We start from the raw sequence: 17,500 nt of genomic DNA on the forward strand, positions 1-17,500 counted from the left end.
AAACACATTTTGATTCCTCTTCTTTCAGGTTGTGCGGGGATTACGAGAACAGCACTGTAGATTCCGCATATTAGCATTATCCGCTACGCCAGGAACAGACGTCAGATCAGTACAACAGGTAAGTTTGGATGTTGAAAACTTTTTTTTTTTTTTTATTGATATCTTAAAAATTCAATAATTGCTCACTCAACTAATAACTAGACTACTTGGAAGCCAAACTTCAAGTTAGATAATTGAAATATGCATTAGGAACATCTCTTCTCATACTTACACATAGGAAAAGGAGATGTATTCTTTTATGCATTATATTAGAAGGTTAATAAATGTTGAATGTTAGTTTTGATTAGTTTCTTGGTCACTTGAGAAAATCACTTAGAACTTCACTCTAAATGATAAAAAAGGACTCATTTTATAGACATTACATTTGTTGTTACATATAACAAAAATACGTAAGATAAAAATTCATTGCAACAGGTTATCCAGAACCTCTTGATATCTCACATTGAGCTCCGAAGTGAAGACAGCCCAGACATTGCAGGTTATACCCACCAGCGGCACATAGAAAAAATTGTCGTGCCCTTAGGAGCTGAGCTAGCTAGCATTCAGTCAAGATATCAGAATGTAAGTCACGTAATTTTCATCCTTCGTATATGAGTTTTGTAATTTATGTTTTTTTTTACATTTATGGTACTAGAAATTTCTCTTATTGACCTAGAGAAACAGTCATTAATTAAAGGATTGAATTTGATGAGAACTGTACTCTTGCATAGTCTATTTGTTTTATACCATTAATTCTCATTCCTTTATTCTTTCAGGTATTACGTGTCTATGTAAACAGGTTGATAGATATGAGAGTAGTGTACACTCGAGACGAGACCACGCTTTCAAAATTTCAGGTAAATTTCCTTGTTGATGCAGTATTGATGATCATTGTCATCCGAGTCATATACAATATTTTCATTTTCACTTTTGTTAATGGTGCTGTTTATGCTTGGATTAATAACCTTGAATATGATTCATAGATATATAGATATCCGTTTATGATATCTGTTTATGGAGTATTCATGAAGAACTGTTTTATTGAAAAAAAAAATACCTGTGTTTTTTTGCTGAATTTACCTGAGGCAAATATATAGTAAAAAAAAAAAAAAAAAAAACTTCAGCATAATTGTATTTTCCTGTCCTTGCCATGTTTTTTGTTTTATTTTTATTTACAGTGAATGTGTCTGTGTTTACACACTATGTAAGCACACTGTACAAAATCTCTCTGCCATGTAATAATATATGTCAGAAAAGCCCACTATCCACAAAATAGATGTATTAGAAAATATGACAAAAGAAATCAGTTTTTTTTTTTCTTTCTTTCTTTCTTTTCTTCTTTTCGTTCTTTCCTTTTTTACTTTCTTTCTTTTCATTTACCTTTATTCTTAAGTTTACCTCTTACTTTTTCTGGATTTATCTCAATTTATTTTTCCCCCCTTTATTAGTTTCATAACATTTTACAACTGTTAAATTTTCTTCATTTGTGATGCAACATTTGCAGATATTAAAGGCACGTGAAGCCTTCCGTCAAAACCCTCCAGACAACCTCCCACGTGATCGATATGGAGTTGCAGAGGGAATGTTTGCCTTGTGCATGACTCTTTATCATGCATATGAACTTCTCATGCAGCATGGAATCAGATCTTTTTACAATTTCCTGAAAGGTGTGTTGATACTAACATAGAAAATCAAGGTTATTTTATTTTAATATTTTCATTTTTTTAGTGTATAAATGAGATTATTGGAGGAAATTCCCAATTGTGAGCTTTCAGACTTTTGGTTAATCTGAGATATGTTTTCAGGAACCCTTGGGGGAGACAAGGGTCATAGCATGGCAAGAGGGGAACTGCAGCGGAACAGCGTCTTTCAGCGGCTCATGGAGGATCTCAGTAAAAAGTACGACTCAGGAAAACAGCAAAGTTCAACATTAAATAACTCGGGAAAGGAGCAAAACTCAACTTTAAATAACTCAGGAATGTTTGCACAGGTAGGCCATAAGATAAAGTGTTTTTCTTTACTTTCCTATTGTTTCAATTGTTCAAGACTAATATTACTTGTTTTTCAAAACCTTCACTGGCCTAGCATGCAACATCCACTAATCCTCAATATTGACAATCAGCGAGCATATTTTTAGTATAAGATTGCTTGTAATAGATTATTCTGTAGGCTTGTATTAATGTTAATGCTTTTCTTTACTTTAAATGTAACTTTTTAGAGTAATTTATTTATTTTAGACTCTCTTTGTTTGTACTTATTTTTCTGTAATGATATATGTTTATGATAATCAATAAGGTAATCAACAAAGCCAGCATAATGGAAATAACCATAAGGAATGTCAGGCCCACTTCATTAGCATAGTTAGTTGTAAATGTTTGTCCATTTATTTAGATATTTGGTGACTTTGGTGATAATTCAAATGCCAAACAATAAATGTATTCTTGGTGAATTTTTATATTATGTCACTAGCTGGTTTATGACAGAAAACGGCCAACCAAAGTGTTTATGTGTGATATAAATAGTGCCGATATATGAATATATTTTTCATGTTTTCAAATCAAATTCATCATGATCATGCTACCACTTGTACAGTAAAATGAAGAATTTTCTTTGTTTGTTTTATTCTTATTTTTGTTTGAACTCTACATTGGTTCATGCTATGCATTATCCTTCTGATTTATGAGAAACAAACTAATACTAAATTAATTAGCATATATCAGATGTAGTTTGATTAAATGATAAGATTACCTGTGCTAAACTATTCTAAAGTAAAAAATATATGTGAGCTGAAAGCTAAGGCAAATATCAGGCTGTAATAATTTATTTGTATAAAATGCATGATTCTGTACAAAGAAATTGATTGTTTATTTAAGTGCATAATACTGTGTGCAAATATCAGTTGCTCTCATTTCTTTATTCAACTCTTTTCTTATTTTACCTTTTTCATTTGTTTAAATTTGTTTAAATATTTACTGTACCTATTTTATATTAGTAAAGAAAATGTATATATTGTTATCCTACTGATCAAAATTACTGACTTATAGATTGGCAGCCCTCAGTCTGTCAAAGCAGAGTCTACTACTCCATATGTTGTGAGTCATCCCAAAATGGAAGAACTTCGCAAAATTGTTATAAAGCACCACCAGAAGTTTCTTGATGAAGGGCAGTCTACTCGAGTGATGATATTCTCCCAGGTATTTTTAAAAATCTTCTTAATGTATTTATAACTATAAGTGATGTGAGAATTCACAAATTTAGGGCTCAAGTTATAAAAGGACAATATTCCTTGATATTTTTTACTTAACTGAAATTAGAAACTAGAAAAAACTCTTACATTAACCAACTTGATTAAGATATTGAACATGCAATTCATGTCTATCAAAGTATGTAGATTTACCTTTCCCCTTTGATACCTTGATAGTACAGAGACAGTGTGCTGGAGATTACAGAGATGTTACAGCATCATTACCCACTTGTTAAAGCTATGAGTTTTGTTGGGCAATCAACTGTGGCTCATGGAGGGAGGGGCTTCACTCAAAAGGAGCAGTTGAAGGTAATGCAAGGTTAATTGTGACCATCTACAATGTAATGCTTTGAATAAATATGCATACATGAATATTTGTTATTGTGTCATTGAATCTGAAGTAATGTGAAGTTTCCAGTGCAATTGATAAAAATAACTGTAATTACAGGTTGTGAAAGAGTTCAAAGAAGGAGGGTTTAATACTTTAACATCAACCTGTGTGGGAGAAGAAGGCAAGTCTGTCAAAATACTTGTAATTTCTTTTTCCTGAAACAGTATAGATAAAACTGAATAAGTTCACAAAGCTAGATATGTAATAGATGTCACTCAATTTATATCTTCATCAAAATTACTAGTTGTGACAACTTACTAGTTATTACAAGATATCAATCTAAATGCATTAGTCATATCACATGCTTTGTTAAGTTGTTCATTCTTAATTATGCCTTTTCAATGTTTGTTACAATGAACTTTGTTCATTTAGTATTCTCACAGGCTTATACACATTTTCATTTACTTCTCTTGTTTTGTGCTTAGTTATTTAGTAAGTTGATAAGGTTAAGTTCAAATACTTCATATCATTGCTTTAGCTTCGGGAAATTATTCTTGTTAGCCAAGAAAGGGGCATTGTCAAAGAAAGGTAGAAATTATTTTTATTTTTATTTGAAACTACATGAATGAAAGCAATAGACAATTCTAAAGAAAAGTAGTTATCCATCTGTTAGGAATACGTGATTTTTAATGTAACACCATGTAGGTGAAAGCCTTGAAATGCTACAGATTTTGTCTATAGAGATCTGTCAATAGGGTAAAAATTTGCAGGCTTAGACATTGGCGAAGTTGATCTGATTATTTGCTATGATGCACCGAAGTCCCCCATCCGTCTGGTGCAGAGGATAGGTCGTACGGGAAGGAAGCGTGAAGGACGCATCATCATTCTAGTAACAAAAGGGAAAGAGGAACAGGTGAGCAAACGGCAGTAATTTTGGTACATTTCATGGGGAGGTTGTAATAATGATGTTTAATTCACTAGGGATATTTGAAAACAAATTCCATACTTTGCTTGTTCAACTCTAAATTTTCCATCAGTGTTTTAGACTTTCTTGTTTGCTGTGTGTATTTGTTTACTTATTTATCTCCGGTATTACAGATGTATAACCAGAGTCAGTTACAGAAGAAGAATATCAATAAAGCTCTGGCAGATGGCGAAAAACTAAAAAGGTTCCTCTTCCCCTCAAATGATCGCATGGTGCCAAGGGGTAAGTTCTGGAGAGGATTAAGACAGCACTCATTTCTTGGTCTGCCTCATTTCTTGGTCTGCCTTTTGATCAATATTTAGCAGTTGAACTTTGAAAGGATAATGACAATGTAGGAACTTGAGATTTATTTTTTTTTCTTATATATTTATTTTGTTATTATAATAATTATTATTATAATCAATTATTATCATGATTATTATTATTATCATTATCATTATTATTATTATTATTATTATTATTATTATTATAATTATTATTATAATAATGATGATAATTATTATTATAACTATTATTATTATTATTGTTATCATTATTATTATTATTATCATTAATATTATCATTATAATTATCATTATTATTATTTTTTTCATTATTATTATTATTATTATTATTATTATTATTATTATTATTATTACTATTATTATCATCATCATTATTATTATTTTCAAGGTTTAACACCTGTATGCCACAAGCTTCACATGAAAATTGGGACTTGGAAGACAAAGGCAGGCAAGGATCGGAAATCTGTGTCTGGGTCAAAGTCACTCACAGGCTCGCTCTTGGAGAAGACATCTTTGCCAAAGAAAGTAAGTTTCATCAAGGAGACTGGGATTAACCGCTAAAGGATGGCATATATTATGATCTGATGCAGAAATATACCAAACTGTCACTTTTATTTAATCTATTTTAGTTTATACAAACGACAATAAATTGTTTTTTCTAGGATGTTTGCGCCAAAATCTACATGATGATACTAAAGGAAAATATTACAGTTATTTTTTTGGTTCCTATTTGATAATGTTATAGATTGTGCAAGTCTATGCCTGAGCATCACATGTCCTTTAAATACATTAAATACATTAGGAAATACATCTTTCTTCAGGTGATTTTTTTATGAACATGATTTGGACACTGATTTTTTTGTACACCTGACATTTTGAAAATTGCATATGATTAGATATCATGACATGATGGTTCCTAGATTATAGTAATATCGTATTACAGAAGCAACATGGTAAGGTAGGCATGCTAAGTCGAGAGGAATGGCAATGGTTGAGAGACAATTTGTGGGTTTCACCAGAAGAGGTGAAGACTATAGCAAAGCCAGTGTTCATGAGCCTGAAGAAAAAAGAAGGTGAGTACTACCATATCATAGCTGATATCAGGATTATCTGTGAATTTTGTTGTTGCTGTGTGTGCTTAGATATATGTAGCAAATATGTCTTTATACAGAATATGTATGTGTATTTATTCTTATGAAAATCAAAATAGTATGTTTTAGAATTATGGGCACAGTCATTTAGTTGACCAGAGCTCATTGTATTAACACTGCTGTTGAAAGTAACATAAAACTCACAGATAAGACTATTGCCTGACTTACAGACCAAAAAGAGGAAGAAGAAATGTCAAGAGTAAACTTTGGAGTCTACCAGCCTTGGCAGACCATGCTGCAGAAGTCACATGTCCTTGGGCATTCTATGCAGTCACGAAACCTGGTTCAACTCACGGAATTTATTGACCTGCAGATCAACCTCGCTCCAGATGATGATCCCTATAGTCTTGAGATGCACGCCTTTCTGGATATGAACTATGTTGAAAGTTTGTGTTTGCTTGAGTTGAGCTAATCCTTGATAGATTCTATCGGTGGTGATACAAAGCTTTGAAGTTATGTTTTATCAGGAGTAGATTGATATCAATTTTTTTCATCATTTATTAGAAGAGGCACTGATTTCTTTTCATGATATGCTTTCATAGAAGGTAATGACAGTATAAGAAATTCTTGTTAATTCTTGAAATAGTATAAAAAAAATTATCTGTCATTTTTAACCATCAGTTATTGATTAAGCAGTTACAATTTGCCATGTAAAGATTAGGAGCAAACTATTCTGATTCCAAGTGTAATTACTGTTTACCATTTAAACAGATAAAGCAACAAAGGCAGCCACGTCAAAGGATGAACTACCAAAGAAAAAATCCAAAATGGTGAAAGGAGAGAAGAAAAAACACACAAAATCCAAGCAAAGCAACCTCATCACGGACATGTTCAGTCAGAAAGCTCGCAAGAATGAAGAGGAAATGGAATCTCATCAGCAGCAGGATCTCGAGGACTTTGACATCCAATCTGAGAAGCCAAAGGGAAAAGAAGATGATAGTGACGTAGAGGTTATGATTGTAGAGGACGGGGGAATGGATGTTGATGTAAATCAGGACGATGGGGATAATGTAATAGCCTCCCCATTAAATAAAAGCAAAGAAAATGATGCAAAAAGCAAGGAGGGGAATGAAGAATCAGGGAATCATGGAGAAGACATGGAAATAGTAGAAAAATCAAAGGATTTCACCTCTGCTTTCAATAGTATATCTAAGCTTGTGGTGTCAGTATTGTCAGTCAGACTTCTGTCTCCGATTCAGATAATAACTCCGCCTAATTCTATTCCAAGTGATGAGGAAATCGAAGAACCCCTTAGCCCAACTGATGTTATAGTGGCAGTAGAGAAGTGGATGGGAAATCGAAAGAAAAATAGATATCCAAATTCTTTTTTTTTTGAGGCTGGAGACGTCGATATATCAAGAGAAGTGGATCTCCTGATATCACAGACACATGAGATACAAGAGGCCATGGTCATACCGGACTCAGATGATGGGAATGGTTATAGTCCACTTCCTGGTTACTCAAAAATAGCTGAGAGTCTGCAAGATATCAGCGGCAAAGATGGGATTGCAGAGGAAAATACAACTAATACACCAGAAAAAGTTGATGAGAGTGTAGTAGAAGAAGTATCACCAATATTACCCTCAAGTTATAGAAAGCCTGTTAGACCCAATCTAAAACTATATTCATCAACACCAAAACTGAATGCAAAACGTCTTTTTAAGCTCGTGACTCCAAATCTGACTAGAATAGAACAAGAGTGTTCGATGTCTCATGAAATGGAAAGCTTAGAGCCATTGCCAGGAGAGAAAAATACAACCAAAAATCTTTTACTTAATAAAAAGTCTGATGAGGATACTAACATGATGGCATCTGTTGCTACAAAACCAGCAACATTACTCAGTCAGAGAAGCAAAGTTCGCTCTAAATTAAGTAAGTTCTCTGTACCAGATGATAATGTATCTACAGATAGTACCCAAGATCAGGTTTTCTTAAATGAGGATGGATCCAGGTCTGGCAAAAGTGTGAAAAGCAATTTCTCAAAATCCATAGAAAACTCAGATGTTTCACAAGAAACCCACAAATTGGAAACTATCCTCACTGATGAAAGTGTCAAAGAGATTGAGAAAATCAAAGCTGAAAGCAGTGTCAAAGTTGATGCAAATTTTAAGAAAAGTGATGGTAGTACTGAAAGTTTCTCTGCAAGTTGTGATGACAGACTGGTTTCCAATTGTAGCAGTAATGTGAAGACTGTATTGGAAAGCAAGTCTGAATTACACACTAAAGATGATATCTCAGAGGAACCCAGGAAAATTACGTCCTCATTAGTAAAAGAAGAGTGTAGTGTTAACTTCAATCTTAGTTTTGAAGATGATTTGTTTTTAGATTTTGATATGAATGATGATAAACCAAAAGACAATACAAGACAAGACCACAATTTTGTTTTTACCACTCCTAAGAAGAGTTCACCACTTAGTCAAATTAAATCATCACTGGAGCAGAAAGACAGAAAACCTTTTGAAAAATCAAAACAAAATCTTCTTAGTGTTACACAAATCATAGACCTTGTTGATGAGTCAGATGAAGCAGGTGATTCTGCTTGTAGTATGAACATATCTGAGCTGGACAAAGATAGTAATTTGGGACAAAAAAATCTTAGTTATTGCTTCAGGGCCCCATGTAAAGACAGAGTCACAGAGAAGGCAGAAAATACAATGAAAGGCACTGAAGAAAGAAGTTCTAAAAAGGTGATTAAGAGGAACCTGTTAGGCAGAAATGGGACAAGCAGTTGCAGTATAAACAAGAGGCTAACATATCCCAAGTCTGAACCTTTAATTCGAGAAAAAGATGCTGATGATGTTTTACAGGAACTCAGTTCTACTCCATCCACTTCTACAAATAAAATCTCTTATAAATTGCCAGCAGCAAGGAAATTTTCAAGTGAAAATGGAATGAATTCTTCGTGCCAAACTGAAACAAACTCAGCAACATCATCTTTGCAACCCAAAGCTGAAGTAAATTTATCATTAGAGAACCCGGACTCCAAGACCACAAAATGGGAGACAAATTTTTCCTTGCTTGATGATGTTGCATGTAATAATTATGATTGCTCGGAAAAAGAAGAGGAAAAAGAGAGCATATCAAAGAACACTGTTGTCCAGGACTTGCTGGGTAGTGGAGATTTTGAACCCATGTCAGAGTCACTGTTGGCTGATATTAAACTGAACATGATTATGGGTAAAGAAGAGAAACAGAAGAAGAAGGAAGTGAGTTTCTCTGTGCATGTTGATGATAAAGGAAACAACCCTCCAGTAGTGATTCTTTCAGACGATGATTCACCAGTTCACAAAGAAAGAGAATTGAACAAATCTAGCACAAGTTTACTTGCAGGTTCTCAGGAGGCAACACAGGTGTGGAAAAGACAAAAGAGAAAATATGGCCAGATTATAGATTCTGACAATGAGGAAGAATGGGTGAACAGTGAAAAATCAGTCATTGAAAGTTTCAGAGTGAAAGGCGCCATGTCAAGCTCAAGCTCAATCAGAACTTCCAGTACAGACTCAGATCAGAAGAGCTGGAAAGCAAAAAATTATCAGAGCAACCAAGATTCCATCGTTTCTGTAGAGGATGACGATTTTGAAGATGAAGTGTCAATTTTACATCCAGGGCCTAGATATGTTAATATGGCTGAAGAGAAAAAGAAGAGAATTGATAAAAGGGTGAGTTCTTTAAAGGATATATGTGCTATTAAGTGGTATAGCATTTGCCTATCAGACTTTCATATACGTTTTAATATCCTAGTTCTTAGACTTTCACTTTTTACATTATGTTGCTCTCTGAAATAATTATTCTTTAACTGCTTTTTTTTTTCTATAGATATCGATATTACTATAGTGATAATAATTAATTAAGAATTAGCGTTAGTAATTGACAAAATGTTCATTTATTTAAATACACAGATTCAAGGAAATGGGGATGATGAATTGTGGATTATGCAAGTACTACTTAGTGTTGTTTTATTTAACAATTTAGTCATTATTTGCCCTTTTGTTGGTTATTTTAAGTCCTAATTTATATATATCTCTTCAAGTAAAATATTTTAATGGTTTTAATGTTCAGTTTTCATGTGTGTTTGATGCCTTTTCAGAAGCACAACTTTATCCACGATGAAGCAGAATTATCCGAAGAGGGAGAGAGGGTATCCAGTGATGAGTCAGAGGGGGAACATCTAGACAAATATGATGAGAGTTTTGTGGATGATTGCACTCAGCTTTCTCAAGATGCAGCTGTAGAGTACGTTGGATTGAGGCCTTCGCTGAAGAAGTTTTATATTTTTGGGGGGGACATCTCCTTAGCTTTAGCATATGATTGAAGTTATTGATTCAAATATTTAATGACTGTATTCTTTCAAATCGTATTCACATATGTACATATATTATGAATGAGGGTTTATATGATATTTTTAATAATCCTTCCAAAAAATATTTTTAAGTTGCAATATCTTTTTAAGTTATCCCAGTCGGTTTATGATTGCTCACCATGATTATCTTTTTCAGTATGAGGGCCGTTTACCTGCAATCTGTTGTTAGTCCAAAATTAGCTAATCGCATGAATCACAGAGCACATCGTGCGCCTGTCGTTCTCTCTGACACAGATGAAGAAAATGAAGATTTAGAGGATGTGAGTACATATTTTGATCCTGTGAGTTGAGGTAATTCAGAGGTGGAGAATAGACCTAAGAATAGGAATTAACCCATTAACGACGGGGCTATTTTGGCTCTAAATGGTCGAAATGCCGGGATATTCTAATGCATAAGCCTAACGCCTCAGGATTCTTGGCCACACTAGCAGCAGGTGAGCGCTGTACGCCTGATCACCCGACGCACCGGCCTTGAATCTTGTCCCTGGTGTCTGACCCAAAAACCACTAAACGTGATAGCAAGTCAACTGGCATGAATGGGTTAAAGATAAGCTAAGTGATTTATAGGCAGATGTAGGTTTTGTTATCTGTAAGAGAGTATGTGATTAGTGGTTATGTGTGTTTCTTCTTCTTTTTCTTCTACTTTCTTCATCTTCTGTATTCATCATCTTCCTTCTTTCTTCTTTTTGTTTTTCTTGTTCTTCTTCCTTTTGTTGTTCTTCTATCTTTTCTTGTTGTTGTTCTTCTTTTACTTCTTCTTTTCCTTATCCTTTTTCTTATTCTTATTATTTTTTCTTTTTATTTTTTTCTCTTCTGCTTTTCATTCTTCTTTTCTTCTTCTTTTCTTCCTCCTCCTCCTCCTCCTCCTCCTCCTCCTCCTCCTCCTCCTCCTCCTCCTCCTCCTCCTCCTCTCCCTCCTCCTTTTCCTCTTCCAACTCTTCATTTTTCTCTTTCTTTTCCTTTTTCCCTTTATCTTCCTCTTCTTCTTTTTCTTCTTTGTTTCTTTCTCTTTCTCTTTCTATTCCCTTTCCCTTTTCTTTTCCCCTTCCCCTTCCCCTTCCCCTTCCCCTTCCCCTTCCCCTTCCCCTTCCCCTTCCCCTTCCCCTTCCCCTTCCCCTTCCCCTTCCCCTTCCCCTTCCCCTTCCCCTTCCCCTTCCCCTTCCCCCTCCTCCTCCTCCTCCTCTTCCTCCTCCTCCTCCTCTTCCTCCTCCTCCTCCTCTCCTCCTCCTCCTCCTCCTCCTCCTCCTCCTCCTCCTCCTCCTCCTCCTCCTCCTCCTCCTCCTCCTCCTCTTCCTCCTCCTCCTCCTTTTCCTCCTCCTCCTCTTCCTCTTCCTCTTCCTCTTCATTTTCCTCTTTCTTTTCCTTTTCCCCTTTATCTTCTTCCTTTTCTTCTTTTTCTTCTTTGTTTTTTCTTCTTTCTCTTTCTATTCCCTTTTCCTTTCCCCTTCCCCTTTCCCTTCCCCTTCCTCTTCCTCTTCCTCTTCCTCTTCCTCTTTTTCCTTATTTTCTTCTTCTTCTTCGTCCTCTTATTCTTCATCTTCTTCCTCTTCTTCTTCTTCTTTTTCTTTTCCTCCTCCTCCTCCTCCTCTTCCTCCTCCTCCTCCTCCTCCTCCTCCTCCTCCTCCTCCTCCTCCTTCTCCTCCTTCTCCTCCTTCATCTTCTTCTTCTTCTTCTTCTTCTTCTTCTTCCTTTTCTCCTCGTCCTCCTCCTCCTCCTCCTCCTCCTCCTCCTCCTCCTCCTCCTCCTCCTCCTCCTCCTCCTCCTCCTCCTCCTCCTCCTCCTCCTTCTCCTCCTTCTCCTCCTTCTCCTCGTCCTCCTCCTTCTCCTTCTCCTTCTCCTCCTCCGTCTCCTCTTCCTTCTTCTTCCTTCTTCTTCCTTTGAGAACACCAAGACATAGTTTATAAACCTTTTGGTTGAGATGGAATGTTTATTATATCGATACTAGTTGAGGATATATAGAATATAGTTCCTAGAAATCTGTATACTTAACCCATTGCTGACGGGGGATAGATTTGCTTACACAGGCTCCAGGATGAGTTTTATTTCTGATCGAGGTAGCTTCTGCAACATAATTTGATTTTTCCCACTCCCTTTTAGTCACTCATTGTAGAGCTAGAGACATTTTTGTGTTTTGTTTTTTTGCGTGTTTTACTGTTTTTAGAAATTTATATGTCATATCACAGGCTCCGTCAATTCTGCAGTTGACTAAAATTGTAGTTCAGGGTCCATATCAACTAATTTTTTTTCTTTATACTCAATGTGATAGAAGTATTACTGTTTTAGGGGGGGACAAAAAGCAACTTTATTTTTTCATATTTGTGTGCTGTCACGAACAAACACGAAACTTATAACCATCTAAAATGAAGAGGTAGGGAAGAGGAAGGAAACTTGTGCTTTTGACAGTGAGTGCCACAATAAAAGGCATCCCTACTAGCACAGGGGCACATTGTAGGCATTGGGCATGGTGTGAATCACCTTCCTCCTCTCGTTCTGCCTGTACATCTTTCATCTGCGGTACTTTAGGGCAAGAGGTCGGCAACTTGCGATGTGCCATCCCTCTATGGAGATAGTGCTTGCTAGAGACCGTAGATGGGTGCCATTCAAGGCTCTCACTCCTGCTGGTGCTATAAGAAAGTGGTGCCATCTAGGTTTTGGAAGTGAGTTGAAACCCATTTTGCTTATTCCCACTGGCACTGTTCCGTCTTTGCATGGCTGCAATGCCGGGGCTCTCGAACGCATAGGCCTAAATCAATTATACGATTGACGGTGCATGCCGGCACCTGGCGCTATGCATGTTACAAAAATCGCCTTCTGTGGACGGCACCCGGTGGTATCGGGTTAAAAGTACAATTACTTTATATTTTTATTACTTTTTTTTTCAGGAGGAAGAAGACAGCTTTGTAGTGGATAATAACTTTGTGGAGTATGATACAGAGTATATGGGAGATACAATGCTAGCTGAAGATTCAATTATGATCAAGGTATTTTATATGATCCTTCTCTCTGTTTTTCCATCTGGTAGTACTTTTGCAGTATGTTAAATATCCGATTTTTCTCTTTTACTTTTTACACTTAGAGTAAAGAGCACTGTTTGTCTTTTTAGTGGATTAACAATAAGTATTCATGTTAATGTTATTTATTATATCTCTCATCATTTGCAATATATCTCTTAACCAGGCCATGCATGACCATGCCAGTGCGAAAAAGAGAAAGAAAGAAGCAGACAAAGGGAAACGAAAAAGAAAAAGAATAATTTCAAACCACTCGTCAAGTGATGAAGAGAATGTTGCAGATCACAAAAAAGCAAAAAGTAGTGGGGATGATAGATCAAATATTAATATAAACAATAATGTGTGCAACAATATTTTGAAGAAACCAACTAATTGCTTTGAAAAATTAACTGAACCCCCAAAGGAAAACTTCAAATCAAGTGGAATAGAAAACCCAAATAAACTGAAGTTAGGAAAAGCAAATTTGAAATTGAGTAAAGGGGTTCCAACAGAGGGGACAAAAATGGCTCCCTCTCTGAAGCCAAGCAAAGAAAGCAGAATACTACAATCATCCCCAGAAGACGACTTTGAACAATTAACCCGAATACATGTACCCTTGAAGGAGAGACTTATAGGGAAGTTGAAGCAAACTGAAAGTGGTGAGAAACAAAAGAAAGGCACACAGAATATCAAGGAAAGTAGGGTCAGTAAAGTAGAAGAGGCAATGAGCGTATCATTTAACTTGGGCTCTGATGGCTTTGACTTTGAATTAGAAGAGGATGTCTTACCAAAGCAAGAGAACAAAGAAGCTGCAGCACCAGTGAGACCAAACAGACTTTCGTCATTATCATCGCGTACTGGACAGGGAGTAGGAAGCTCATCTAACTTGGCGAGAATGCAAAATTCTCCCTCTCCGTCAACGTTTGGAAAATTCTTGAAAAAGTCTGAAGCCAAGTCAAAAGAAGAAAGTAGATTTGACATTATAAAAAGTTCAGGGAGTATGGTTAGTGAATTATAGTATTACTGTTACTGTCTTCTATATGTATTTTCTTCTTCTCACCCATAGGATGTATATATGTCCGCATAAAGTTGTGTAATAGAAAATGTTCTATGATGCTTTATTTTAAGTTTTTGTGTGTCATCCTACTAAATTACTAATGTATGTATGGAGAACATTTTTTGAAAATATTAAGCTGACTTTATTATCCGTGATATGCTAGATATGTTTGACCCATTGATGCTGAGAGTGTATGTATATGTGCTCTGTCTGCTACAGTTTTGTTTTATTAACAATTTTAAAGACATACTTGGTTCCACAAGTGTTTATTTATAGATCTGCCTGGCCACACCTGTTTACCCTATTCCTTGATTTTTTTGGAAAAAAAATAACATTCATTTCTATTATTACTGTTTTTTTTCATTAATATGATAACAATGTTCATGATGAAGATAATAAAGTTACTAAGATTAATGATAGCACACATTAAGAAACATCAAGAAATTATTTTTTTCCCAAGAATTCAAGGTATGAAGTAAGCATGTAGACCTATTAATTGACTCCTTGGTAACTCAAGTGCTTGTGAAACCACCTTTGTGTAAAATGAATTCAGAAAACAAAACTATAGTGGACAGTGTATGTCCTTGGTGTCAATAGGCTAAGTGTTATCATATACTCTACAGGGAGCAGGGAACTTGTTTAATGCATCAAGAATACAAGGCTCATCCTTTACATCGACATCTGGAAGTCTCTTGAACCATTCTGGAGCCAAGCCAAAAGAAGACGTAATGAAATCTTCGGCTAGTGTGGTCAGTGAATTGAGTTATTTTTGCTACTCTGTTCCTAAATTTTTTTTTTTTCTTCACACTCATAGGATGTGCATACAATTATATTAAAAGTTGCATTAATGATTGTAACTTTGTTCAGTTTTATGTTCCTTTTATAATTGAAACTACATATGTTTTCTTCACATGATAAATAATTGGTGAGTTGCTGCTTTAACTAATTCATTTTGATTTTTCTTTACTCATCAGGCACTACCCCTTGTATTGGTGGATTCTCAGGAAATAAGTATTGCAGGCAGTATTGCATCCAAGCTGCGACTTCATAAGGAGGTCAACATATCAGTGGCCCATCTTGCACATGCTCACTATGTTGTATCAACAAGAATGGGAGTAACCAGACAGTTATATTCAGGTAAGAAAAGAACTCTCCTTTACTAATATTTACTTTTAGATGTTCAAAATATGGTTGTAGAAATCTATTATGTATCATCTGATATTTATACTTCATTGATAGATGTACAGAATTGATGTTGATCAGCTGTTGATTTGGACATGATTTTTCCAAATATCAATATGCCCTGTTTTTTGGCAAAAGAAACCATGTGTTATCTGCAGATCTCCCATTCTTTCTGTTTATTTATTCCATGGAAACATAACCTTGTTGTAAATTTGAAACCAGATATTTTGCCTTGCATAGCTGAGAGAGACCTATGAGCAATTTGGTTATAATTTAGTCTGTGTTTTCTTACCTCTACTTGAATTCTCTACTTGTGGATATATCTGCAGTATTTAGAAAAAATATATAACTCATACCTTTTTCATTTCCACACAATATTTTCCCCTTTTTTCCTCTTACAGCTTTTACCAGCAGTCAGCACAGAGGGAAGTTGATACAGAGGGTACAGGGGATGTTGGACATCTATGAACGTTCTGTGCTCATTGTAGAGTCAGACCGCCTGAAGCCAGGGGAAACTCCTCACAATGCACACAGTGCTCGCTCTAAATATGTAGACACCATAACGTGTGCCTGCACTCATGTCAAACGCTTCAAGGTCTTGTATTCCAGGAATCAAGGTGAGATAATGCAATGTTTAGAAAGAAAGATTATTGTATTTTCTTTATCTTCCTTTTCTTAACCGAGATGAAGTTGATATCTACTGTTATTTCCATGATGGCAAAATATATTCTTTGGTATCTGATGTCAGTCCATGAAAGAAAAATGAATTAAGATGTACCCTTTGATTTATATCCTTTTTTGTTTCTGTATCCTTTGCTTGAAAAATCTTTAAGACAGAAAATTGAATATTGATAATAGGCTTATAGCAACAATAGTTTATGTCTATGATATGTAGTAAGTACTAACATTACAATTATTTGGGGGTAAAGGAAAAGGTTAATAAGAATATCATATTTCTCTATAGTATATATATTTTTTCCATAATTAATTGATTCATTTTTGTAAAACATGATTGCTCTATTCCCCATGTTTTGTATCTTCCCCTGGGAATTATGAAAGTAATAATTTAATTATTTGTTGAAGCTATTTTCAGACTTTAACTTAATCAAACAGATGATAGATATGTCAGAAGTTATAAAGAAGTCTGAGATTTTTTTTTTTTTTTTTTTTTTTTTTTATTAATTAATAAAAGAAAACCTGTACACCTTGGCATCATAAGGTATCTCATTATCCTCTCTTGTCTTTTCCCCTCTCCTCCTCTCCCTTCCCCTCCCTTTCCCTCCCCTCCCTTCCCCTCCTCTCCTCTGCTCTCCCCTACCCCTCCTTTCTCTTCCCTTTCCTTCCCTTCCCTTCCCTTCCCTTCCCTTTCTTTCCCTTCCCTTTCCTTCCTTTCCCTTCCCTTCCCTTCCCTTCCCTTCCCTCCTCTCCTCTCCCTCTGCCCTCTGTGTACCCCTCCTCTCCCTCCCCCTCTTTGTCCCCCTCCTCTCCCTCCCCCTCTTTGTCCCCCTCCTCTCCCTCCCCCTCTTTGTCCCCCTCCTCTCCCTCCCCCTCTTTGTCTCCCTCCTCTCCCTCTTCGTCGCCCTCCTCTCCCTCCCTCTTCTAGTCCTCCTCCTCTTCCTCTCCCTCTTTATCCCCCTCCTCTCCCTCTCCTAGTCCCCCTCCTCTTCCTCTCCCTATTTGTCCCCCTCCTCTCCCTCCCTCCTAGTTCCCCTCCTCTCCCTCCTCTTTTCCCCCCTCTTTGTCCCCCTTCTCCTCCTCCCTATATTTGTCCCCCTTCTCTCCCTCCACCTCTTCATATCCCTCCTCTCCCTCCCTCTCTTAGTTCACCTCGTCTCCCTCCTTCTCTTTTTTCACCTCTTTGTCCCCCTCCTCTTCCC

The 17,500-nt window shown here is 36.1% G+C and overlaps 1 protein-coding gene across 1 annotated transcript in view; it reads left to right on the plus strand.

Annotated features, from left to right (window-relative positions):
- The window catches only part of Fancm (FA complementation group M), a 27,598-nt gene that overhangs the window by 7,006 nt on the left and 3,092 nt on the right, over nucleotides 1-17,500 (plus strand). The window contains exons 5-25 of the mRNA XM_086542822.1: nucleotides 29-118; nucleotides 475-621; nucleotides 816-896; nucleotides 1,544-1,706; nucleotides 1,845-2,029; nucleotides 3,084-3,233; nucleotides 3,461-3,592; nucleotides 3,732-3,795; nucleotides 4,385-4,527; nucleotides 4,713-4,821; nucleotides 5,272-5,408; nucleotides 5,827-5,956; nucleotides 6,205-6,420; nucleotides 6,746-9,693; nucleotides 10,122-10,267; nucleotides 10,531-10,654; nucleotides 13,277-13,375; nucleotides 13,572-14,387; nucleotides 15,065-15,190; nucleotides 15,416-15,578; nucleotides 16,025-16,240. Coding sequence (XP_086398948.1) covers nucleotides 29-118; nucleotides 475-621; nucleotides 816-896; nucleotides 1,544-1,706; nucleotides 1,845-2,029; nucleotides 3,084-3,233; nucleotides 3,461-3,592; nucleotides 3,732-3,795; nucleotides 4,385-4,527; nucleotides 4,713-4,821; nucleotides 5,272-5,408; nucleotides 5,827-5,956; nucleotides 6,205-6,420; nucleotides 6,746-9,693; nucleotides 10,122-10,267; nucleotides 10,531-10,654; nucleotides 13,277-13,375; nucleotides 13,572-14,387; nucleotides 15,065-15,190; nucleotides 15,416-15,578; nucleotides 16,025-16,240 — 6,385 coding nt within the window. The remainder of the gene's footprint in view (nucleotides 1-28; nucleotides 119-474; nucleotides 622-815; nucleotides 897-1,543; nucleotides 1,707-1,844; nucleotides 2,030-3,083; nucleotides 3,234-3,460; nucleotides 3,593-3,731; nucleotides 3,796-4,384; nucleotides 4,528-4,712; nucleotides 4,822-5,271; nucleotides 5,409-5,826; nucleotides 5,957-6,204; nucleotides 6,421-6,745; nucleotides 9,694-10,121; nucleotides 10,268-10,530; nucleotides 10,655-13,276; nucleotides 13,376-13,571; nucleotides 14,388-15,064; nucleotides 15,191-15,415; nucleotides 15,579-16,024; nucleotides 16,241-17,500) is intronic.

This window comes from Penaeus japonicus, unplaced genomic scaffold (genome assembly GCF_977035675.1).
Source record: "Penaeus japonicus unplaced genomic scaffold, GWHDUDI00000001_assembly GWHDUDI00000001, whole genome shotgun sequence".
NCBI lineage: Eukaryota > Metazoa > Arthropoda > Malacostraca > Decapoda > Penaeidae > Penaeus > Penaeus japonicus.